This window comes from Colias eurytheme, chromosome 24 (assembly GCF_061535395.1).
Source record: "Colias eurytheme isolate Ceu_HAF_F1 chromosome 24, ilColEury1 Martin Lab GWU primary, whole genome shotgun sequence".
In the NCBI taxonomy this organism is placed as follows: Eukaryota; Metazoa; Arthropoda; class Insecta; order Lepidoptera; family Pieridae; genus Colias; species Colias eurytheme.
Window position 1 is genome coordinate 6,848,099 of NC_143003.1, and position 26,156 is coordinate 6,874,254.

Below are 26,156 nucleotides of genomic sequence, written 5' to 3' on the forward strand. Positions count from 1 at the left end.
TGGCAGACATAATTTTTGTTGTTTTTTCATGATCCCAAAGCTACGTCTTTGTTCGACTGAGTCTCGAGTTGGATAATTTCTTTATTCCGAGATGAACACACAATTTTCTGGGCCGCATTATTACGTTATGGAGTTGATTCGCGTAATAATTTTATTACTGGCCGCAATGGTGGAATGCTTTTACGTTTTAATTTTATTTGCGTCTTCAATTACGGTGAATATTGATGAGAATTAAGTGTTGGTTTTTTGTGACTGTTTTTGTGCCACCTGCGTCGGTTTTGTGAAGTAGCCACGGTGTAGTTATTGACTTTGAGACTCTTGACTTGTTTTATTTTTTTGTACATTAATTACGCAGACTTTAGAGCTTTCTTTAAATTTTGGTCGTTATTTTAATAAAATCATAGCATTGCAGCGAAACTTTGCATATTGTATTTTGTTAGTTTCAAATTGGCAAATCTAAATAAGTACCTATATATCGTTCTTTTCTCCCACTAAACATCATAAAATAGATTTAACTTTAGTGTAGAATACATACATAATATATATAAATTACAAAATAAGTCAAGAGCCATATCTTATTCCGATGTTACTTTTCACCTCGTCTCTAAATAAAATATCCCTTTGTCCCTAACCATGATGTCATTCAGTCGATAAGAATCTTTATCTTCAATCAAGCCAAGCCAAACACTCACTAAAAAATATCCGAACCAATCCATCGCTAACTTAATTGTAATACAATGCGTAATCAATTGTTTTTAGATTAACAACTGATTTACAATTAGTTCGCGGAATCAATTTTTGCTAAGTCATAAAATTTTATGACGTCATTGAGAAAGACATATTTATTAATACTAAGCTTCGAAGGGTTAAATGATTAGGTTTTTGTTCAATTGTCTTTATTTAGGATGCAAGAAATTTTAAGAGGAACAAGATTAAAGATAAGATCTCAATCTGAATGTCTGATCTACTGACTGACTGTTTTGTTGATCGAAATTAAAAATTTCTATAGTTTTATAGAGTTTAGGCATTATACATTTTTCAAGTAATAGAATGTAGAAAAATAAATACACCCATAAAAATTCCGTACACCACTTTACAGTACCCAAAACACACTATAATACCTACATAGCAAAATATACATCAGACAGCCTTCTCTAGCAAATCTAGACTCTGCTTCACGCTTACATTTTCCTACTTTAATACCTTCACACAACTACAGAACCTCAAGTTCAATAATACTGTTAAAGTAAATTTATTTATTATCTGTGTTATTCTAAATTGCGTGCCTTCCTGTGAGGTGTATAATCTATGGTCTCTCTCTGCTCCGTGACATTATAGCGACTGCATGTGTTCCCGGTATTTTTACTTAGAAATAAAGTTAATTTAAAGTAATCAGTGTTTGTGACTCATTAACCCCATCAGATTATGGGCCCAGATAGCTCAGAAACAAAGAAAGTGCGAAATCTCGTTGTAAAATCAGTGATTAAAACATTACATGTGAACTTAACCCCATCAAATACTTATGCTTACATCTTCCTACCACTTTTATACCTTCATACAAATACTTACCTAATGCTTATACCCTCCTTCAACTTCAATACTCAATCCATCTTTTTGCAGGTTAGCAGCAGCAGCAGCAGCAGCCGCTGGGGCCACCAGTGAGCTGAGCTATCTGGCTGCACTCCACCCCGCCTACCGACCAGTGCCGTACGACCATCCCCTGTATGGGGCTAATACTTTACGAGGTGAGTGTTCCATGTGTGTTAGAAGCTGTTAGTACCTATATACCTAACTAGCCGCTCCGCGCGGTTTCACCCCCGTGGCTCCTCTCCTGTTAGTCGTAGCGTGATGGTATATAGCCTATAGCCTTCCTCGTTATATGAGCTATCTAACACCGAAAGAATTTTTCAAATTGGACCAGTAGTTCCCGAGATTAGCGCGTTCAAACAAACAAACAAACTCTTCAGCTTTATAATATTAGTATAGATTATTATTATGGGCGGGAAATGCAGAAAAGGAAACCATGAGAGTTCTATGGCAAAGGAATCATGAAGAAGAGATAATAATATAGTTGTTATCCTCTGAAATTAAACAATTCATGTAAGACGTTTAAAAGTGTTAATGAATAATATTTTTCAAGAAACTACCAATTATAGATGGCTATATAGTTGATGAGCTTATAATTATGCTGTATTTTTTCGCACATAAAATCTTTAAATGAATTAATTTTCATTTAATAAAGCGATTATTATATACAACGGAAACATTGTGGCTTCAACGGTGATCATAAAGAGATATAATTATTACTAAATGTATAAAAACGCGAAACCTCGAACACAAGGAACTATTTTTAAAATAGAATATTTAGTAGGACAAACGATAAATACTTAATGCAAAACATTCATTATCTTTAGTTTGTAAAAACGATCTACCTAATTGTTATAAAATAATCAATCTCATTTTCATGAATTCTATGAAGTAATATAGACTAGAATATGAAATGACATCTGACCTGAATGCACCAACAATTTACTGGTAAAGGTGACCTGTGAAACCACTTTTAAACATGAGCTTCGTTATCAGACGCTTACTTGTTAATGATAAGTGCAGTAATGTAATACCTAAGATTATTCTTGAGACCTAAATATTGTTTATATTATAGTCTTAGATTATAGTCGAAGATTGACGGGTTGCTACGGAATAGGGTTTAAGTGATTGGTTGTAATTAACAGGACAATAAGTTTGAGTAAAATTTTAGAAGCTTAAATGTCTTGGTTATATTTCTTCTAAGTTTAAATATTGTTTTTGATAGTTATATGCAAGATTTTTATTTGGAAACGCTACTGTGTTCCAGTTTTAAATTACAAGCTTTGACAATTTTCCAGCTATATACAATCCATAAAGAATTCTTCGTTATGGGAATTATGATACTGTCCTACTACTCATTACTCGACAAATATAAGAAACAGTTCGCAGTCCGGATCTATTCATAAATAGCTATCAAATAAAAAAACATCCGAACTGTAACGACGAAACGTCTTAATTGCAAGCTCGAAACTCCAACCCTTTCAATGCATGCCAATTTTAAACCACGCGGTCCTCTAATAGCCACATTTACCTATCTGTCATCTTGCATTGCTGCATTCAATTTGGAATTCTAATACACGGTGAGAGGGTTTATTTTTAACCGCCGTGCGTAAATACATGGTAGCAGTCGTGAGTTCAAATCCTAATTAACACCTTCGTGTATAGATAAATTGAGATGATAGCACGGATGTGAGTTGTAAGGGCTCTAGACAATATTTACGGTTGGTCGTTTTTGGGCCGGACCATAATGGACTGTACCGTTCAATATTTTCATATTTATTTTGTGCGCAGTGCCGGGTTAAGTTTGTTTGGAGTTAGGATAGGTTAGGATTCGTATGTTCGAGGTACTGAATAGCTACATTGCTACAATTTTATGAAAAATAGTATGTGTATAGATGAAAAATTAAAACATGAAATATCTTTATATACATCCAGTACTGCCTTCGAAGACGCATTTCCGATATCTAAACTAGTTATTAGTAAAAAGCTAGTTATTAATTATTATTGAGTATGTTGAGTATAAACACCAGAACTATTTCTGAAAGCACTTACCTATTCGATAATGAAAATAAGACACATAGAAATATGTAAAGTAAAGGCGGGCAGGCGGTTAGTTTAATACAGATAATAGACACATTATATGCTTATGCCCACAGACTACAAAATCACTAATTCGCTAAGCCATATAATTTTGTATAAAAGCAAAACATCGAATATTACCCATTCGGCACGGGTATACGGAGTGATGACATTTAATCCTGATTGTAAAAGTAAATTGTTATAAAATATATTGGTTTTTGAGTCATAAGTTATTGTAGGAAAGTTCTATTTGGCTGTTACGTAGTTATGTTTGAAGCGCGACTGATATGGATGAATTTTGATGTAGAAACAGTTTTAATAGGAAAAATGAGTATTTCCATTACATTTTAGAAGTATGTAATTGATTTAGAAGTAATAATATTTAGTAGGTATTGCGGTTACCTATGTCCATATTGATTTGTTTTTAAAATCTTGTATTGAACATTCATAGAGAAATGGTGTTAGTAATTATTGATTGTATTTTTATTTGATATATAATAATTTTTAAAATCCTTACCATTACAATTACCAATGTTCTGTAACATTTAATAATTAACGAATTATTTGACTGTCTCAACAAAATCTAGTGTTTCAATATTTGACCTATTACTAATTATTAACCAATAAAAAAGGTTAAAATGAGAATATAGGTCTGTAGAGGACACGGGCCTTCCGGCCACTGTGCCTGTAACGTGAGAGGTCTCGGCCCAAGGATAAACAGCACCCGCTGGGACGGTGACATGCAACAGAGCAGCAATTTTTTTTTGTTTTATTTACTGACTACATCCTTAATATTTATACTGTGCTTATTTCATACGAATGCATTTGTTGCAGTGATGAATTTGACAGATCAGAAGTATGCAATAAGGCAGCTATTTTTTTAAAGTGACTACTTATATCGAGATGATTTGTAAAACGTACAGCTTTTACAGTGTTACAATTTATAAGGCACATATTCTGATTAAAGATCTACTTTAGGTTTCATATTCTTTATGTATCACAATATGTCGCATTGTATTAGTTGTGATGTGGATAAACGATTTAGAGATGAAGAAGCATTTAATTATTTGTATCAGCTGTTCTTCTAGCGTTTAATTGTACCTACAATTAATTAAATAAATAATTTATTTTCCCATAATCATTGAACAAATTAAAGTGACCCCTGAAATGTATAACCCATAATTAATACATAATTGTATTAATATGTAAATAATATAATAAATCGTTATGATGCTACAATTTGTTTGATACCGTCCAACGAAAAAATCGCACCTAATTGAGCGTTATCTACAGCCGTGTAAAGTTAGCCAGTAAGCCGACACTGCGGATTTCTGACCGTAAACAATTTCGGTAAAAACCGGTTTCATTTAACTTTCCGCGAATATGTTATTCTAGATGCTGGCTTCAGAGAAATTTTATTGATTTCATATTTATTTGAAACCCTTTGATACTTGATTGGAAAAGGGTTTTTCAAAGATCCTCGAGATATTGTTATAAATTATAATGTTTTATTTTAATGCATTTTGTTTCATAACTTGAATCTTGGGAAGATTGTTGTTCCAAAAAAAATCAAGCCGATAGGTAATTAACAGTTTTTTGATATAAAAAAAATCAAATGCAGTCGAGTGTACTTTTAATTTGCGATAAAAACAAAAAAAATGTCATGACAGTGTCTACCGGATATTGTCTTTAACATCTCAATTCATAATTTTGATAAAATCTTGACAGGACCTCATTCTAGAGCGGCCCTGAAATCTTTTATTAACATATTGTATAAGAACGTTACAGCTTTATAATTGAAATATAAATGAATTCAAATCAAAATAACAATAAAACAGTAACATTAAGACGTATGTGTAAAAGAAATTAAATCCCACAGAAACAGCTTACCCAGTGTTGTTAAAATTCACTCGACTTTATTACTGCGTTTTATTATTCTCATAATTGCAGCTCTTTGAAATAAGATTTTTAATAATCTTTCATGAAGACCATAATTTAACAATAACACTCCAAAGCCGTATTTATTCTCTATAAAATATACTTTAATTAATCGCCATAAAAAATGTACTTTGTACCTTAAACGTTCACATTATCATATTACATTAAATTATAATAAAATAATTAAAACAGCTAGCTCACTCGACTGCGTCCATTATGCTAAATATAGACCGTCATCAGTCGACTGCAAAATTTCGCAACCGAAGTGACAAGCCGAAACTTAATAACTTACTCAGAAATGCACCAACAAATTGGGAGTCAGGTCGTCTAACCGGCTCGGTAACCCAACACTGGCTTACCGAACTCTCCGACACATATAAATTGTATTTTTATTCAAATGGAGCTTGCGTGCCGCGATAAAGCCTCCTTAAAAACAAATAAGTGCTCCTCCATGCATACAATACAAAACGCACTTTAAACATACCTGAAAAAGATGCATTATTCCTCGATGATTGCAGCTAGCTAGCCAGCAATCGTGATTCAGAGAACAAGAAGCTTTAAAGTTGCTGCAACAGAGATGTTGTTTCTGAAGTAACCACTCTTGTTACATTACTTTTAGCGGAACACGACAATGATACCGAAGCGCACTATGTCTCCCTTTGCAATACTGTAAATGAAATCATGAGAACACTGCAGAAGGTTCTAAATCAAATGACAGAGCATGATGAAATACGCCATCCAGAATTTACCAACAGGAAGACCTTATTCGAAAAACATACTGAGAACGATTTAAAGGTTCATTGAGATAGTTTTTCACTCAATTTGTAAGCCTTGTTAAGCAGACCTTGGTTCGGCTTCGAGACTTAAAAACAATTGAGTAATAAAAGTATTCAAGGGTGACGAAGATGATAAAGTATAACTCCTTATATAGAGGCAGGTTTAATTATGGATTGATACATTCTGAGTAACACTTAATTAATTAATTAACGTCTCGCGTTCCGTGCAAGGAATTTTGTATTTTGTAGGCTTAACGCTCGAGGCAATCACGAGTTAATTAAACAGCCATAAAAACGTACCAAACCGAATTCCTAAAGCCATAACAAAGTTCGCAATCGAGCAATTTTAATTTGGAGTAACTATAATAAACGGAGTGGAGTTTATAAAATCGTTAAGCGTCTCCATAAAAATCGATACACCGAAAAATTATTATTAATGTATTCGTATATTGAATCGATGTATACGTCTTCAACCTTCGATAATCGTAAATTAAGGTCCAAGAGTTAACTGAGCGTAAAAACTGTGAACGAAAGATTGAGAGTTCATGTTACTTCGAAATTGTAAAAAGAAAAAGGCTCGAGCGCGCCCGTGAAAAAGAAAGAATAATAGCAGATGTCAAGTTACCGGAGAGCCCATTGATATTGATACGATGTTCCTGAAATGATAAGGCAACAGCGTAAACAATAAAATGTGTTATTGAGAGGCGACATTCACTTTTAAATGGAAATTCTTTGGTGACGGCTTCTTTTTACAATTTAGAAAAGAGATCGGGTTAATAATGTAGTTATACCTTCAAATGCATTGGGTAATATATTATTTAGATGTTTAATCGTCTAAATAATAAAACCTTTCCTATTTATAAAGATCAAAAAATATACTTTTTTAGGTAAATCTTTTATTTATTAACACTTTTAAGTTACAAATACCTACCACAATCCAATGTTCAAGATATTAAACTCTAAATATACATTTATACCATCATTATAACCCTTATGATTATTCTTAAATAGATAAAAAGAACCTACTTGAGAAATGAATGCGTTATGATTATTTAATTAACCGTTTATGTACTTTAAGCACTTAAAATGTTGCGTTTATCAAATGAATCAAACCCTGGACCCTAATCATTGTCAAGGAAAGAAGGAGAGGGTACCGGAACGGGTTTTAGAGAGAGACAGACGATGCTTGACAAGTCACCGGATTAAAAGCCAAATCTAACATACCCCGCATCCGAAGTGATCGAATTCACTCTTACAATCTACATTGCTCGGTACTTTGAATAAATCTGACCAGCAAGATCCTGTAACAAGAAGAAAAGCACCAATGTATCATGTACAACGTACTTCCAACGAACTTCTTACAAGTGATGGAGGAACGATTTTAAACGCAGAAGGCTTAATTTTGATCTCGGGTCCTTTAATTGAGCGACTTTTTATACCGTTTCACCGAAACAGACTTGGAATTTCATGTTAATAACATTCGGATACATTAATGTTTATATTTTTTCGCGGTTTGCCCAGACATTGTTGGGTTTTATGTCTTGTCACGAATTTTAAGGATCTCCGAGATTTGCATAATGGTTTAGGAATGCGAGTAAATTAGATGTACAAATTGCAGTCGTTATACGTTCAATTACTTCGTAAAACGATAAATTCTTGCTTTTACCAGAATTCTGTTTATAACGGGCTTATTTTGCAAGGTATACAACATTTACACTCTTTATTTAATTTCCAAAATTTGATTTAGCTGTTGCACCATTATCATGTGTGTGTGTTTTTTATTTAGTTATCCTATTAATATTATAAATGTGAAAGTTTGTATGGATGTATGGATGTATGGATGTTTGTTACTCTTTCACGTAAAAACTACTGAACCGATTACAATGAAATTTAGCACACATATAGAGGGTAACTTGGATTAACACATATGATAGGTTTTATCCCGGAAATCCCACGGGAACGGGAACTATGCGGGTTTATCTTTGAAAATGCGGGCGAAGCCGCGGGCGGAAAGCTAGTTTATCATAATTTAGTCTACCTAGTTTTGACCAAAATCAAATTTATGATATGCTAGAACCAAATCTTCTAATCTTCAAAGTATAAACAAAAGCTAGTACTTCATCATTTCCTCTAAATATCAGTCTTATTTCTACGCTCATGTCAACGACTATTTCTCACATTTGTCCAATCATTATAAACAACCGCTTTATACTCGCAAATAAATTCATAAATTAAACTGTTAAACTATTCATCATAAATCGATACATAGCCAAGATCCAGTTTGTATGATTGACGATACGTACCTCGCGACCTGCTGTGCTCTTAACTGCTGCATTTAAATAAATATCTCCAGTGATTCCTTTAATAGCGATAATAGTTTCCTCTGTGTTAATGTTATTATCATTTATATCTGTTGTTGGTTTATATATTACTTTGAGTGTAGTTATGAGAGGTTTATTTTGGTCCGTTTTGATCTTGTTAAAAATGGATATCGAACATGCAATATTACTTACTGTTTTTCATTTATTCATTTATGGAACTGATTCCGTCTTAATAAATAGAAAAAGGGTGGAAAATAAGAAGTACTATATTAATATAGAAAAAGAACATTAATACTATAAACGTAATTAAATTATAATTGATTTGTTTACCTTTTTCAGACGAAGATTAGATGTTGTTTGTGTAGATATTATTAAAGGTCAATATGCCATAAAATAGATAGCAATTTTCTATTACATAATAACTGATTATAAAATCAATTAACTAAATATCTATCAAATGATACGTTTTTTCTTAAATTACTGTCATACTGCTATTGTTATTACCATCAGCTATAAACAACTAGAAATCTCGATTAGTTATTTTATATAAGACTAGCTGTGCCCCGCGTTACAAGCATTGCTCCGCTTCTATTGGTCTTAGTGTGATGATGCATATAGCCTTCTTTGATAAATGGGCTATCTAACACAGAAATAATTTTTCAAACCGGACCAGTAGTTTTAGTAAGCGTAGTAGGTTAGTAAGCGCGTTCAAACAAACAAACTCTTCAGCTATATGATATTGATAGTATAGAATAAACTCTGACTTATGAACCCATAATTCGATATCCATAATTGAGTATTTGAATTAAATTTTTTTTTTGTGATAAATGGAAAGATTATATATATTAGTTTTATAACAAAACTGTTTTTATTTTTATTTTTTTTGCAATAATTCAAAAGTTATTTCAAAATAAAAATTAGTCTTTGAATCCAGTACCGAAGACACGCCGACAACTCCCGAAGCGTCACCCGAGCGCGTGTGACGTCATAATGTTAGTTTTCACTCATTGCAGTTGATAGAAAATTAAATATAGTTTGAAAAACTAAACAGGATAAAAAGATAAATTCATGAAATTATTGTATTGTTACCGGGTTTTTATAAGTAGGTATACAAAATTTAAATTAAATCCGTCGGTTTTTAGTGGGTCTAAATCGAATCGAAAGGAGAATTGGTTACATACAAACATATGTTTGAAGCTGATCCTGGCGATCCTTATCAGGATAAATTTATGATATTATTGTATTGTCATCGGACCTTGATAAGTGTTCAAAATTTGAACAAAATCCGTCGGTTTTAAGTGGGTCAAAATCGAGTCGAAACTTCGAAAGGAGTCGGTTACATACAAACATACAGGGTAAGCTAATAAAAGCGTGTTAATAATAAATACAGTGTTTTGATCTATTTAATTTTGTTGTCATTATATGTAATTACATATTAATTATATAATTGTTAATTATATTATTTAAATTTATATTAAAAATGGCGAACCTCAAAAGTTATCGTTTTGTACCATTATGTACGAATACTATAAAGGCAACTCCTGACAAAAATCGGTGATCATAAATATATCATCATCAAGAATATTATTCATAACTAACTAACTAATTCGGAACCAACTAACAAATCGTATGTAAACGCTATGTACTGCAGTTAATAATAGCTATAACATTATGACGTCACAACTGTGGTGACCAGTCATGGCGCGTTTTTAGTCACGTGATTCTAACTTAAATTTCATCAATTTTTAATTGCTTATAATTAACGGAAAATTTTTTTTTTGTAAGTTATTTGCATTAAATATCAATATTATGAATAATAAAGTTTCAAAATACATAAAAAAATCAATAATTTTTTTTTATTCAAATACTCAATTACTAATTTATTTCTTTTCGTAGGTTCTTTATTACCTTTTTGCTAACATTAATTAAAGCCTTATAGTGTACATTAATGAACGATTAATTAACTAAATCCAAGCATGAGCTAGCTATCCTTAGATCCAAGTAATAGATACGTACAAATGTTTTGAAACCCGTTTGATTACAAAAAATCCGTCGGTGCGATTGATCAGCCCTGTATCGAGATTGAGACATCTTAAAACAAGTTCCAGTATTGGCTTGGATGTGTTATGAGCTGAAGCGGTTTGGTGATATTTATGTATTTATCTTATATTGTTTGTAATTTGTAAGAATTGCAATCATTGTAAATTATGAGATGATATGAATTTTAAATTCATAGCGGATTAGATTTACAAAAGAGATGTTCCAGTAACTACTGAACGATTACCTAGTCCAGAAACTAAGTCTTCTAAGAATGATGAACTACAGGACTGTAACGAAAATGAGAACTGATCAATTGAACGAAACAGATATGGAATTTTGGAATAGATATTTTCAATAAATTTATAAAGAATAGAAAAAATTCGATCACGAGGCGGGACTCGAACCCGCATCCTTTCGCGCCACTCCGGGGCGGATGCCTGACCAATTCAGCCACTCGTGACCCGCCAGAGCAATCGAATTTATTCTATTCTTTCAGTTTTATGTGTCTAAGGGACACACCGCGCGCCATCTATCGCCATCTATAGATATTTTCTGTTTACTATAATTGATTATTTGATTGAACACAATGCTATTAAATTCTTGATATTAATTTATTTGAAAAGGGCATGGCCTGCATATTAGAGAGTCAACAAATCAAAGAACAAATTCGTCAGTGCCACTTGATAAAACGCAAGAAATAAATTCAATTTTAGTATCAGTCCAATTATTATGTACTTAATTAGACTTGTGAAAGAAAAACACAAAAAATAGGCGCCACTATTACAAACGCTTCCGCTCATGCTTTATACCGCGGTTCCGCCCACGACACACGCTCATAATCATTCCCAGAATGTTTCCAGTTTTTAACCACTCCAATAGGAGAGGTAATTGCTTCATGTTTTAGTATACGTGTATTTAATTTTTATTCTAACGTTTAATTCGATTAATCGATTCCATTGTCCGATAATCGATTGTCTCGGTTCTTTTCAAAGTCGATAGGCGAAGTTCATCGGACGTTATGTAATAATTGTTCATATGATTGGCTTGTTTGCTTTTTTGTTGTATCTAATGAAGTGGTATCGTTTACTGTGATTTATTCTTTTGATTGTGCGAATTTAATCGAATGCAATTTAAAAATGGGTTCTGTTGAATTGTTAAAAAAAGGGAATTTCAATAAAGTTGTACTGAAAAGGGAATTTCAAAAGCAAGTGATTTTAAAAAGGGAATTTCTAGAGGCGCATGTATTTTTAAGTGAGTTTCAAAAGACAGATATTATTAGATAATCGGAGATAATTATGTATAGGTTACAAGTCCTGAACTAGAAACTGAACCTCCGATCTCCCTAGAAAGTGCAATTAACCACTCCACCTTTTAACCATAATATGTGTTAGGGGAAACATAAATCACTTCTACCGGGATCGAATGTCGTACCATTCGGTTCCTAGAAAGTTAATTAACAAGTCAACACGTGTTTTTGCGAATCCGACAACCATGTGGTGAGAATGTGTTTATTGAAAATCCCTTTTGGCGGTTTTATTTTGTCAACTTTGGTTTTTGTGTTGAAACTAGTTATGACTGTGATTGTCTTAATTATGATTTTTGACACGACAATCTTATATATAAAAATGAATCGCAAAATGTGTTGGTAAGCGCATAACTCGAGAACGGCTGAACCGATTTCGATAATTCTTTTTTTTATTATATTCCTTGAAGTCCGAGGATGGTTCTTATGTAGAGAAAACGTAAACATGTACCACGGGCGAAGCCGGGGCGGACCGCTAGTTTGAAATAAATGTATCTAAACCTAATTAAGGTATGATATGTAGTTGAAGTATAAATGTAATCGATAAATAAGTTGTGTAAGAAAATCATTTCAAAAAATGTTTAAAGTGAATTTAAAGTTATTATTAGATATATGATATTACATGAGTATATACATAATATAATATGTATATATGTACTTAACTACTCGTATGTAGGTTCATATATAAAAACGAAACAGAGTCATTCTAAAGTAAACATCGATTATTTTAAATCAATAGAACTATGACAACCATAACCCTCTTCTTATTTACTCAACTATCCAATCAGCTTCTAGATAAATATTTGTTTTAGCCAATAGCCAATTGTTTGCTTGTAATTAAAGGTTTTACGTACATTTTTAATTGCTTAGAGGCGGAGTTTAATCATGTGGAACTTCAATATTTATCTTCACTTTAGTAGTATAGAAAAAATATAGATAGAGCCGAAAGTAAAAAATAATAACTGCTCATGGAAACAATATTTAGAAAATTATTCAACTGACGTTTTTTTAGATTTAGTACTATTTGATATTCATATTGATAATGAAGAAGAAGAAAAGTTCTATATAAGTAATATAATTCGCGAGAAATTAGATATACATACTTACATAATAGCATTTTAAAAGATCTTGAAAAGAAGATAATGTACGATACATTACTGGATATCTTACCAAACAATGCTATGTAACAATTTGTACCTATCCATGTTTCTTAATTTTGATTTTACATAAGTTTTAAAATAAATATTGTTAACAGTTTTTATCCACAATTAAGAATGTATGTGTTCAAACCATAGTTTTAAAACGTACAACAAACGTCGCCGTCTCTTACACTATAATATCCTAAATCCTTAAAAAGAACTCCTACACAAAAATTAACATCAGATTTAATATAGTGTCGCTAACATTATCTGCTATTTGGCGACGTCATCGGCTTGTAAAATAAATCACTAGACATACCACCCGAGCCATAAATTGCAAGTAACGTCAGCAACACTTCATTCCGTTAAATTAATGAGAAAATAATTCTAATTTGAAACGCTATAAGTCATTAAAATGGTGGATGTCTTCATTTTGTTTTGTACAGGCTTAGGTTTTATAGGCGTTGTTTCAAGGAAAATCTTAAATAGGGATTAGTGTATGCAGAATAGGCAAGATGTATTTCATTGTCAGGGAATTTTGGCTGTTCATTGCTAAGATTATATATTATCATGATGATGATATTATATATCCAAACGTTTATCATATATTGTATCTGTTTAGTATTTAGTAGAGCGTAAAACTCACTTTTTCAAATAAGTAAGAGATCCTGTATTCTACACCCGAATATATTTTTTGTTATTTTTTTGGCTTATGGTGTATCTAGAAGATTCTTTTTTCCTTTTCTTAATCACATCATAAAATTCGTTAACTTAACAACCCTTTCCGCCAAAATCCACCCCTATAAAATTAATCACAAAATTGCTGACACTATGGTGATAAAAACACATAAACAATAATAATTATCTAAAGCTGTGAGCACATGGTCTTCCGACCAATTATCTTAAGGGTGAGCTAATGATGTATGGAAATAGATTCCCTTTCGATTGTGATCAAGGGATCTTTCAGTTTTTTTGAGTTTGAGTTTGAGTTCAATGTGTACTCCACCTGGTTTATGTGGAAAGGCGCTAAAGTTGTTTTTTGTAACACTGCTTAGTGTTAAACTACATTGTTTAATTGAATTGTTAACATGTTAACTTCGAAATTAGTTCTGTAACTTAATTCATTAAAATTATTTAATGTACCTCAAAAGCTAGCGGTGCTAGGCATTTTCTAACGATACATGTTTATTTTTTTTCTTTCTTTCATTTGCTGACAGTTGAGCTTCGTTAATTTTATAACCCTAAAATGAAGCGAAATCTATTAAATCAAACAATTATTTTTTTATTTTACTATAGAACTATACTTACTTGTGCTTTGAAATAACGATTGTATTATAGTTTAATTAAGATATCTATATTAAAATATTATTAAAATTTTAAATATTAGTAACCTTTATTCGCCTGTCGTAAATTGCCAAAAAGCCACCGGTCATATCTATCAAATCCTCAAATTAAACGATTTTTTACTTTTTACACTTCTGAGAAGCAGATGTGTTGCTCTACCTGCTATCACCTTTGATTATAACATAAAAACCTCGTTAGTTTAGGGTTGTCAAAACGGAGAAAATCAAAATTTGAAAAAAATATTTTTAAAATTGCATTTATGTTGCTTTAAAATTTTATCATCGTATTGATATTAAATGGGTTTTATATTCGTTTTGATTTATATTGTTTATAGAATTGAACTGGTCAAGCAGTTTCTGACAGTTTAAAAATTTGACGAACCATATAAACACCGCTACTTGCATGGTGAGAAAATTGACTTTTATTTCTATTATACATTAGGTTTCTTAACAAATATGTTTTGAGTGACAACCCTAGCTGTTGCTAAACAACACAGTCTAATCAGTTTTATGACATTTGATGTTTTAATGATATTTGGTAGCAATTCAGTTTTATGTGAGCGAATTTGAGGCTGAAAATAATCTTCGTGATTATGCTTTTACTGTTGCTTTTATTATGCAAAATTACTATTTGATATACTTTAAATATAGTCCTTACTAAGGAGTAAGGTTCAACGTTTAGAAAACTATTGTTTAATTTCCCTTGAGATTACTTAATACTTAATTGCTAAGCAAATACAGATATTATTTTTAAATAGTACCATTTTTAAATGAGACTGACAAACGATATTTTAACGCTTGCCGTTTCATAATACCGAAGTGTAATAAAAATTCAAATTTGACCGACTCAATATATTTAAATACGAAGGTTGCACCTTCATCTCGCCGCAAACCGAACATGATTTACGCGGCTCATTTAAATGTCACCCACACAGACACACAAACCGCATACTAGATGTCCACATCGACTAATTTTACGCCCGATCGGAGACAATAAAAATTAATACATCAGACGAGCGCCGCCTCAATCGATACTCGAATAATCGACTAACAAAAAGCGATTCAATCGATTTAATCGCCCGCTCGATTCGAAAAAAGGACGCATAGACCAGAGAATTCGGATTTCGAACGAGTTTTTTGTGGACGTCTGCCGAATGTCGCAAGGGTGACCATCGGCGGAATTCGAGTCGAGGTTCGCGTGTGTTTTTATCGATATCGATGATTGTTCTCACGGGGAATGAAGACATAAAAATTTTGGGAGCGCGGCGCGTCAAACGGGGACCACATGCGATATTTTGAGTGGTTTTGGGAATCGTGGACCGGCCGAGTGTCGGCTAAATTGGTGGTCCCTAACGCCTACAACCCATTATTTTGGTGAACGCCTCGTACGATCAACAAATCAAGACGTTTCCTTTTTTTGCTCGCGCGTGTTTGTTTTGCGAAATCGTAAGGCATGTAATTATAATGTGCTGCGCGTTATACTTGATTAATAACTAAATAATCATGTTAGTTTAATATATTACGAAGTCGTGTGCGTTTTTTGCTGAGCTTCGAGATTAATATCTAGTCGTTATGTAAAAGATAGATAGATAAACTCGATTGTATTTAAGTATAATTATTAACATTGAATAATATACGAGATGGCGATTTATGACTATTATTATTATCATAATATCTTGGATAACACACTGTTATAACTGCATGTTTGGATTTTCAAAATCTATGACGCTTAATAATCACAAATAAAACAGAAATTCAACAACATATACGAAACATGTTAACAATTAACAATTTAATTTACAATTTTACAATATATAATGTAGAATTTAAATTGGGCTGTAAAAACAAAGTTTTGTATAAATTTCCGCCATATACGTGTATAAAAGTTATACACGTATATGGCTTGTATCTCTCGCGGATTATAGCGCAGGAGATGAACCATAAATAACCTATAAATGCTGACATTTTAATATCGATGTCTTTAGTAACGATGATGAATTTCGGGACCTTTTTAAAATAAAATTATATACGCATTTTGTATAGTTTCGGTGTTCGATGAAACTTTGACGTACGCAAATACTCGCCCCGCGGTTTTATTCACATCCTTTTGCGTTTGCTCCGTTTCTTTTGCGTGATGATTTATATTATATTTATATTGTAGTGTAATAATTTTTCAAATCGGATCCGTGGTTCCAGAGATTAGCGCGTTCAAGCAAACAAACACTTTAGTTTATAAGTATTAGTAGGTATAGGTTCGGGTTAAGGTACCCAATACCCACATAATTTTTAAAATTATATGCAAATTACCTTTATTATGCTGTGATTAATCTCGCTCTCTGAGAGCTTACCTGTTTATATTATGTAGATTCATAAAATAGGTTTAAAATACTTATGTTTAATATATATGTATATATTTACGTTTCTAAGAAAACTTTAGAAGTAAAAAAAAGTTGATTTAAATTTGGAATACAACAACATCGAATAGCTAAAGACTTTTATACCGTCTAAAATAGTAACCAATAAAAGTTAATCTTACTTTTTACGACTAGATCTTAAACTACATAAGTAACCAAACAAAATAATACATATTTGCATAATCAAGTCATTAAACGCCAGCTGCGTAGAATAGGTAGCACTTTATATACGATTTTGACATCTCAATGAGCCATTGGATAGTCTGTGCTAGCTTCTAGGAATTTATGCGTTTAATAATCTGTTGTAGAAACAGGCGGCAAACTTTGTTCGAAATTTAAAAATTGCTTTTTTTTGATGACCAATCGATTAATTTTTTTTTATTTTGTTGTGTGTTTATTTATAATGAAGTAGTTATGTATCTGTTGTGGTAATATATTATTATGATAATAATTATTTTACTACTTTGAATTAAATGTTAGTGCACGAAGTCGTCTTAATACGATTATTTAATCGTATAAATAATAAGCAAAGTTTTCCTTTGATACATCTTTTTATTACTTTAACATGATATATATTTCGATATTTAACTATCTAATTATTATTTTTATTCCAGGTCTTGAATACCTGAGTGCAGCACGCAGTCTTCATCCAGAGTTACATGCGGGTAGTACGCTTGCAAGTCAAGATTTTCAACTTAGTTTAGAAGGTAAGAAAAATTGTTTATTTTTATCTACTAAAAGTAAAATCATTCGTTGTTGTTGAATGTAATGTAGACAATATAATTGTAACTTGTAATTTTTCTAGTTTATTTGGGGTATTGGCAGAGTAAAATCGATATTTTATGCAGTTATTTATTACTATTTAACTTACTTAGTAATTTAATCTTACTACGATTGTAAAACTTATTGAATTTATATTGCGAAGAAACAGAAGTTGTTTTTGTTTTCCACGACTGCGCGAAATCATCTAGTTTCGTTTGCTTTGATTGCAAATAATTAATGGACCTTCCTATAATAAATTCTATGATATTGATTTATGATTGTCAATAAAATGTTCTTAATGTTACGATATTCCCAGGTTCAAGAATAGCATCACCAAACCGTCTCCGACTCTCCGGGGGTGCTATAAGTGCATCAGCCAATCGAAAACGGGCTGTATCCTGGAGTCCCTACTCCGCTGAGTCCCTGGACCTGGCAGCAGTGATCAGGGCGTCTCCAGCCAGCCTGGCGGTTAGAGCCCCCTCAGCAGCATCCACGGGAAGCTATGGCCATCTTAGCGCTGGTAAATATGGCTGTATGTTTGTCTATTCTCATATAAAGGGTGATGTGTGTATGGTAAATAATGAAAGATGACTTTGTATTTTATGTTTCAAAAAACTAAATTCATTTTCATTTCCTTCTTCATTTTTGTTTCCATTTTCTTCTTCATGTTTATGTTCATCTCCATTTTCATCCTCATCCTCAACTTCAACTTCATATCCATCCTCATCCTCATCCCCATATTCATCCTCACCCTCATCTTCATCCTCATCCTCATCCTCGTCCTCATCTTCATCCTCATCCCCATATTCATCTTCATCTTCATCTTGTATATATCTTCAGATATTCAAAAGCTAAATAAAGCAAAATACTACCACTTTCATTTATAAATTACAATCATGCGAATATAACTAATCTACTGGTTGTCTGAAAGAGAGCACTTATAAGTTATAAGGCTGCAAAATTAGTTGTCTTTTTCTGTAAGTACATAGTTGACTGTTTGTGCAACTATAACGTATTAAGGGTTACCTACTGTCTTTTTCTATAAGTAGTTTTACGGTTGCCTGTTTGTACAACTATAACATTAAGCCGCCTTCTATTTTTTTTTCTTTTAGAATACGTTTTGTTTGTATTTTGGCAGCACAATAAAGAGTTTAAATGAATAAATTAAGTGTTACCTACATTCTCCAGGCGCAATATCCCCCGCACTATCCCTATCCCACGCTTCCCTCGCGCAGCAGCTCCTTGCGAGAGGAGGTGTGGGGGGGAGCGGGGTGCTGCCCGCGGGGGTGCTGCTGGACCCCGCGCACCAGCAGGCGGCCGCTGCGGCTGCGCATCATGCGGCGCATGCGCATCTTGTTGCTGGTATTCATCGGTGAGTTGGGAATTTAGGCTATTTGGGCTGTGGGTAAATACGAAAATTGTTCTTTGTATTGTTCGTTGATGGTATAAAAATAAATAAATATTTCTGGACAAAATTTTTACACATGGCATGATCTGATCCCATACTAAGCTTTTCACTTGTGTTATGAAAACCAGATGGCTGATAAACATACATATTTAATTTTAGATAAATACTTATAAACATATGTAATTAACACCCAGACACAGAGCAAACATCTATGTTCATCATACAAATATTTGCCCTGGGTGGGAATCGAACCCACAACCTCTGGCGTGGAAGGCAGGGTCACTACCACCCAAGCCAACCGGTCAGTCAAAAAAATGAAAGAGAAAACCTTTAAAGTATAATATTATATTGTTTATTTCGGTGTTACACTACAGATGTGTCGAAAGTATATTAGCCGACGAAAGTAAAAAAGTAGTAGATCGTAGGATGATATGAATAGGAATACCACTTTGAATGTTATTAATTTTCTTTTATATTATGAATTAACCACATTTCACCAGTATGCGAACTACATTGAAAATAGTATGTATTATCATCTCGACAGTAATATACCTAATTCAAAAACTTACCTTTTTACCTCCCCACTAAACATCAACTTTTCCCTACAGATCTCACATATCATCACCAACCCAGCTACTTATAGGGGCTCCAGTGGACGTCAGACCGGGCCTGGGGCTGGACAGCACCCCACCGCACATGCAGCAGCAGGAAGTCACTAGTGTTATGGAAGCTGATAGGTAAGAGAAAGATGTTTAGGTAGAATAATCGACGATGTGTTTTAAACACATAGGCAGCTTCTTGACCTAAATTTGGGCAGGGAAAGGAAAAGAAGCCGAATATGGATTATAAAATCTTAATATATATAAATCTCGTGTCACAATGTTTGTCCTCAATGGACTCCTAAACCACTTAACCGATCATAATAAAATTCGCACAAAATGTGCAGTTCGATCCAACTTCAGAGATAGGATAGTTTAAACATGTAGGTACCACGGCCGGGGCGGACCGCTAGTATATATATTTTAAAATAATTTTGATAATTCATATCGTGCATATAATGATGAATTAGGCAATTTGCACTGTTTGATACCATAATGGTACGCAACAGGAAGAATAGGCTGAAATGAAATGTAGGAAAATAGTTACTGCAAGCTTTTTTAATAGATCTTTTTTAAACTAGCAATGATTTTACGATTAAGATCGTATAATATCAGTATATTATAAGCTATTATAGAAGCCTAAAATAGCCTTATGGTTCCCAGCGATTATATTGAGTTTGCTCTACAACACATACTGATATTAGTTTATGTTAAAATTCTGAAAATTTATGTCCATTGTCATATACTCGTACTAGACTACAAGATTAACAAATTATTTTCCATTTCAGCGCTTCAACAGCGCTAAATCAGCGCAAATCGCCCCAAAGCCTAATGTCCCATAGAGACAGTATGCACAGCAACAAGCCGCTGAGTGCAGCCGCTGAAAGCACTGTACATGATGGATTGGATTCTAAAGACGAACCAGGAGATTTTATTGAAACTAATTGTCATTGGGTAAGTTACAACGAATAATTTTTTAGCTTACTTATGTATTGACAAACATATAAACTATTTATTCTATGTCAAATTTGTGTTATCTGGTAAAGTGCATACAATACGCTTGCAATCGTTGAAACTGGCACAAAACTGACTGACCGATTTAAATATTCTATGAAATTCAATAGGTATTAGCGCTTGTTGATAATTCTCCTGGTAGTTAGATATTTAACACTTTTAGAGCTAACTTATCTTTGTCATTTTGACAAATAATCTAAACTGAACTCACCCAGAATTATTGAAACTGGCCATTACTCCATTCCAGTTATATTTAGTAAATACCTTTCCTAATCTATGAAATACAAATCATACTAAATAACTATGGAGTTTCTTGCCGGTTCTTCTCCATAGATACTGCTTTCCGAATCGGTGGTCAATGTTAAAAATGTTAGGACGATTCAAAAGTGCTTTTACAAGAAGTCTAATTGAATAAATAAATGTTTGAGTTTAATCCTTCACAATATAAAAGGATTCACAATTTAAAACGTCTCCACAATTTCAGTAACATTTATGAGAATCCTTTGCCCTAAATTGTATCATTTTTCAATTACTACTCAACTTATGGTATTAAATATTTGTGTAAGGGCCAATTTTTCATTGCATGGATAAAACTTATTCGTCGAATAATGTATAAAACAACCATTTTAAAAACGTATTCTAATTGCTCGTATGTGACAATTTACGTGACATTTTAATATTATCGTGTAATACTTTATTGGGCGGATAAGTTTTATCCAAGCATTGAAAAATCGGCCCTAAATTGTTTATGAAATGTAAATAAATAAATAAATTCCAGGTGGACTGCAAACTAGAGTTCCCAACCCAGGACGATCTAGTGAAGCACATAAACACAGACCACATCCACGCCAGTAAGAAGGCGTTTGTCTGCCGCTGGGTTGGATGCTCTAGAGATGAGAAACCGTTCAAAGCTCAGTACATGCTGGTCGTGCATATGAGGAGACATACGGGGGAGAAACCGCATAAGTGTACAGTGAGTAATATATATCTTATTAATTATAATATTTATAACTAAGAAAATATAAAAAAGTATGGCAGATAAAGACCAAAAGGCCAAGGCTCAAAAGTAATTTCTTCTTTATTTTTAATTTATATGTGAACAATAATAAAATGTCTCGATCTTCCAGGACATAATGTTATCATAGTATGTCATATAATGTTAATCTTATTATTTCAGTTCGAAGGTTGCTGCAAAGCCTACTCCCGGTTAGAAAACTTAAAGACTCACTTACGGAGCCACACCGGGGAAAAGCCTTACACTTGCGAATATCCCGGATGCGCGAAAGCCTTTTCCAATGCAAGTGATAGGGCTAAACATCAAAATAGAACACATAGTAATGAGGTAGGATATCTGATTAAATTATGAAGAAATAAACTTTTGGAACTAAATACCTTCTTCATTGCAAAATTCCATTTAATTTTAATAAATTTTTTACACTAAAAAAGCATTTTCACTTAAGAATTTCACTTACATTAGAATATACCGCAAAATTGATAGTTTCTGATTCTTTAATTAGTGTATATTTTCTGTTATAAGTTTTCTGGACGTCCGTAACTAAGTCAATAAGTCAGTAATCCCCGTCATATATTTCTATGATCCAATAGTAGGAAAGGATATGGGCTTATAGTGATGGTGATGACACAAATAAGACTTTAATATATTTATAATTCTATTCCAGAAACCATATGTATGTAAAGCGCCAGGTTGCACAAAGAGGTACACCGACCCTTCATCACTTAGAAAACACGTGAAGACAGTCCATGGAGCCGAGTTTTACGCCAGTAAAAAGCACAAGGGTAAGTTAATATTTTTTTTTAATTCAACTGCCTGTTTCAATGATTGAGCCTAGTATTTTTACTGTAATACGTATGTGACTAATTAGTATTTTGTCAATGGACAGTATAATGTTGGTTCTTTCATTTTTCTATAAATTATTTGTTACATACCTATTCTTGAAATAAATTCTTATTGTTATACCTACTTAGGTGTGAATTGAACTCTAACAGTAAAAAAATCATATGAGACTTCATTTTCTGTAATTCTTTTTATACCTATGGATAAAAATACCATATTGAATTCAAAATTTAGCAATACGTGTAAAAATAAAACCATAAAACATTCTCTCCAGGTTGCAACCGCGGCGATGACTCCGCAGAATCCGGTGGTGGGGGAGCTGGATCTTCCCCCCGTTCAGAGGAGGGGGGAGCTCCCCTGGGGGTGCGGCACACCTCTTCCGCGTCTGTCAAGAGCGAGAGTCCAGCATCTCCACTACCCTTGGGGCTGCATACTCCTGCTCATCAGGTAGGTTTTTTTATGTAGCATAGCCATCTCAATTAATCGAACTACATTATCTCAATTAATCGAACTAGAGTATCTCAATTAATCGAACTACATTATTTCACTTAATCGAACTATATTATCTCTTTTAATCGAACTACAATATCTCAATACAGGAACTTAATTAACCGAAATACAGTAACCCAATTAACCGATGAATCATTTACATTATTATTGTTGAAAAATTAAGTGCACTTTTCTATGATCTTGAATGAATCTTTTCTATGAAAAAATTGATTTTATCTTCCAGCTATCAGCGCAATGTGGGGGTGAATTGGACTTCGGTGGTTCTGGTCTTGGAGGCTTTAGCGATGAAAATGGCGTCCCTTACTTTAGGCTAGATGGAGAGGTAAGCTATTTCATCTACACTAATATTATAAAGAGGAAAACTTTGTTTGTTTGTTTGATTGTAATGAATAGGCTCATAAACTACTGGACCGATTTTAAAAATTCTTTCACCATTCGAAAGCTACATTATCCACGAGTAATATAGGCTAGGTTTAATCCAGGAAATCCCACGGGAACGGGAACTATGCGGGTTTTTCTTTGAAAACGCGGGCGAAGCCGCAGGCGGAAAGCTAGTTATAAATATTTTGATATTGATAGTTTTTGATCGTTTCAATTAATTGCACAAGTAATAATTATTTAATAAATGCAGCTGAAATAAAACTTAGAAAATCACATTCAATAATTGTCTAAAAACTCTGCCTAAACCGGTATCAGGCAGAGTTTTCAGTGACACGACAGATTTTGATCAAAAATGTCAAAAAGTAATATGTTAATTTCAATGACTTTTTAATAGCTTTGTATTTGACGATGTTGACTTAGTTGTAGCTATAGTCCGTCATTGCTGTAACCAGACTAATCGTATCATTATTCCAGGTGGAAGGCGAAGTAGTGGGGGAAGTAGGGCAACTCCCTCTAATGCTGCGCGCTATGGTGGCTATCGGCTCTCCCCGCGCACACGCCGCACACGCCGCACACGCCGCACACGCCGCACACGCCGCACATGCGCCGCGCTTGCACAAACTGCCGTTGGCGCGCTTCGTGCCGCTGCAGCCCGACGTCGGTGAGTACACGGCTTTATATCCTGAAAATAAAATATCGTTTATTGAACAAGGTTCCTTACATCAAAATATAGACCCCAGACTCCTAATATAGCTTTCGCTGTGTTTCGGGAGTGCCTTCCCGATGTTATAGGCCATCCACACGTCTGCCGAACAACGTGACAAACAACGAACACATATAGGATGGTCTATTAAAATAATTCAATAGTAATTAATAAGTTACAAAAGAAAATTTTACTTAATGAAATAAACCTACATAATATTTATTTTGTACATTTCATTTTCATCACCAATTTCACTAACTTCATGTAGTTCATCAATCTCAGATCTTCCATGTATTTCCTTAATTTTATCCACTTCGTTAATTTAATAAATTCGATCATTTTCATTAAATTGATTAATTTTATCCAGTTCATCACGTTCACTTATTTCATCACTTTTAATAATTTCATTAATTTTATCCATATCGTTACTATCAACCATTTCATCCATTTGATTATTTTCATCAATATTATCTGTTTCATCACTTTTAGCTATTTCATCAATTTGACCTCTTTCATCACCCACTTTATTAGATTCATACAATCCGTTACTTTTTTCGTTTATTGCCCCCATTTCGTCAATTTCACTCATATAATCCATTTCATATTTAATCTTAAATATTATTCACTTATTTCCAGGTGGTGGCGTGCCCGGTAGGACGGAGATCGGTAGCACGAACGTGGCGGTAGAATTGAAAACTGGGCTTCCCAATACGAGGCGAGACTCTGGAATATCTTCTGGCAGCAGCCTGTATAGTGCTAGGTAATGTATTGATTTTATTTATTGTAACGTTTGAAGTAAAATTTTATTATTAATTATTTCTTTCAAAAATCAAGACCACGAACAGCATTCTGATTGAAATTATTGCCGTAATTTAATTCTACATGGCTCAGTTGCTCATTCGATCCGTATAATTTATTTCCTACACCAATAGCCATTTCTATATTATAGTGTATCCACCTTCTATTTATATGAATATTGATGACGCGAAGCTATCAGAATTTCCTCTATCAAAAAGTTTTCAATGACTCTTAAAGTTTTCAAAATTAATCCCACCCAAGGAAACATCAATTTGTTGCCTGGCAGAAATCACTGCATAGTGATAAGGCCGCCCTTTGTGCTTTGTTTATTGTAAATTGTTATTTTATGTACCTGGTCTATTGCACAATAAAGTGTTAAATAAATAAATAAATAAATCAATACCCTAGTTAAACTAAACTTCTAAAAGTCCTAGACCATCAGAATAACCTAACTAATAATAACAGATCATCCGATATCTCCCGCAAGAGCAGCCAAGCGTCCGTAGTGTCTGGCGCGGTGGGTGCGGGCAGACCGCCTCCCGCTGTGTACGATCAGCTCTCGCCGGATAGCAGCCGCAGGTATGTTATTAACATTATCATGTCTCTCTCCATAATACACGGGTACCACCAGAAGGAAGATACCCGGTCCTTTGGGAGGCTTACGTGGGGACACAGGTCCAACACGCAGAGGCCCTTTAGAGAATTTAATGTGTTGTGGGACACCAGCCGCAGCCTGCCCATGACTGCACTATAGAGATACAGCCCTGGGCAGTCCGCGGCCAATGTAGGACTATTGCAGAAAAATGGAAATGAACAAATCTGGGTTATAGAAGGGGGTGTTAGATGGACTGGTATATTGGTTCTATGGGGACTATGGACGTCTGCCTTTTCAATATTAAAAATTGAAAATAATGGCAGACGGTGACTTGCCAGTTCGGTAATTCGGTACATTATCATTATTATAATTTATCATGTTCTTTATTATTTTTATCAGCATTACCAGCGTCGTCATTTTCACTATTTTCAGCAACACCGTCATGTTTTTCTTTAAAATCGTTTTCTTAACTTCTTACTACTTTAAAAAGATCAGACAGTTAAACGAATTAAAACAAAATAAAAATCAAATTTAATTTGCCTTTGTCAATATTTACATTATTATATTATTAGCTGTTATAATCTGCCACTT

General features: G+C 33.4%; 1 protein-coding gene across 1 annotated transcript in view; it reads left to right on the plus strand.

Annotated features, from left to right (window-relative positions):
- ci (transcriptional activator cubitus interruptus) overlaps positions 1 to 26,156 on the plus strand; it is a 90,070-nt gene that overhangs the window by 59,387 nt on the left and 4,527 nt on the right. Inside the window, exons 3-16 of the mRNA XM_090115713.1 lie at positions 1,621 to 1,745; positions 17,555 to 17,647; positions 18,019 to 18,222; positions 18,891 to 19,074; positions 19,719 to 19,847; positions 20,498 to 20,663; positions 21,502 to 21,696; positions 21,901 to 22,065; positions 22,403 to 22,520; positions 22,853 to 23,025; positions 23,312 to 23,410; positions 23,944 to 24,130; positions 24,809 to 24,932; positions 25,436 to 25,549. Coding sequence (XP_089971839.1) covers positions 1,621 to 1,745; positions 17,555 to 17,647; positions 18,019 to 18,222; positions 18,891 to 19,074; positions 19,719 to 19,847; positions 20,498 to 20,663; positions 21,502 to 21,696; positions 21,901 to 22,065; positions 22,403 to 22,520; positions 22,853 to 23,025; positions 23,312 to 23,410; positions 23,944 to 24,130; positions 24,809 to 24,932; positions 25,436 to 25,549 — 2,076 coding nt within the window. The remainder of the gene's footprint in view (positions 1 to 1,620; positions 1,746 to 17,554; positions 17,648 to 18,018; positions 18,223 to 18,890; positions 19,075 to 19,718; positions 19,848 to 20,497; positions 20,664 to 21,501; positions 21,697 to 21,900; positions 22,066 to 22,402; positions 22,521 to 22,852; positions 23,026 to 23,311; positions 23,411 to 23,943; positions 24,131 to 24,808; positions 24,933 to 25,435; positions 25,550 to 26,156) is intronic.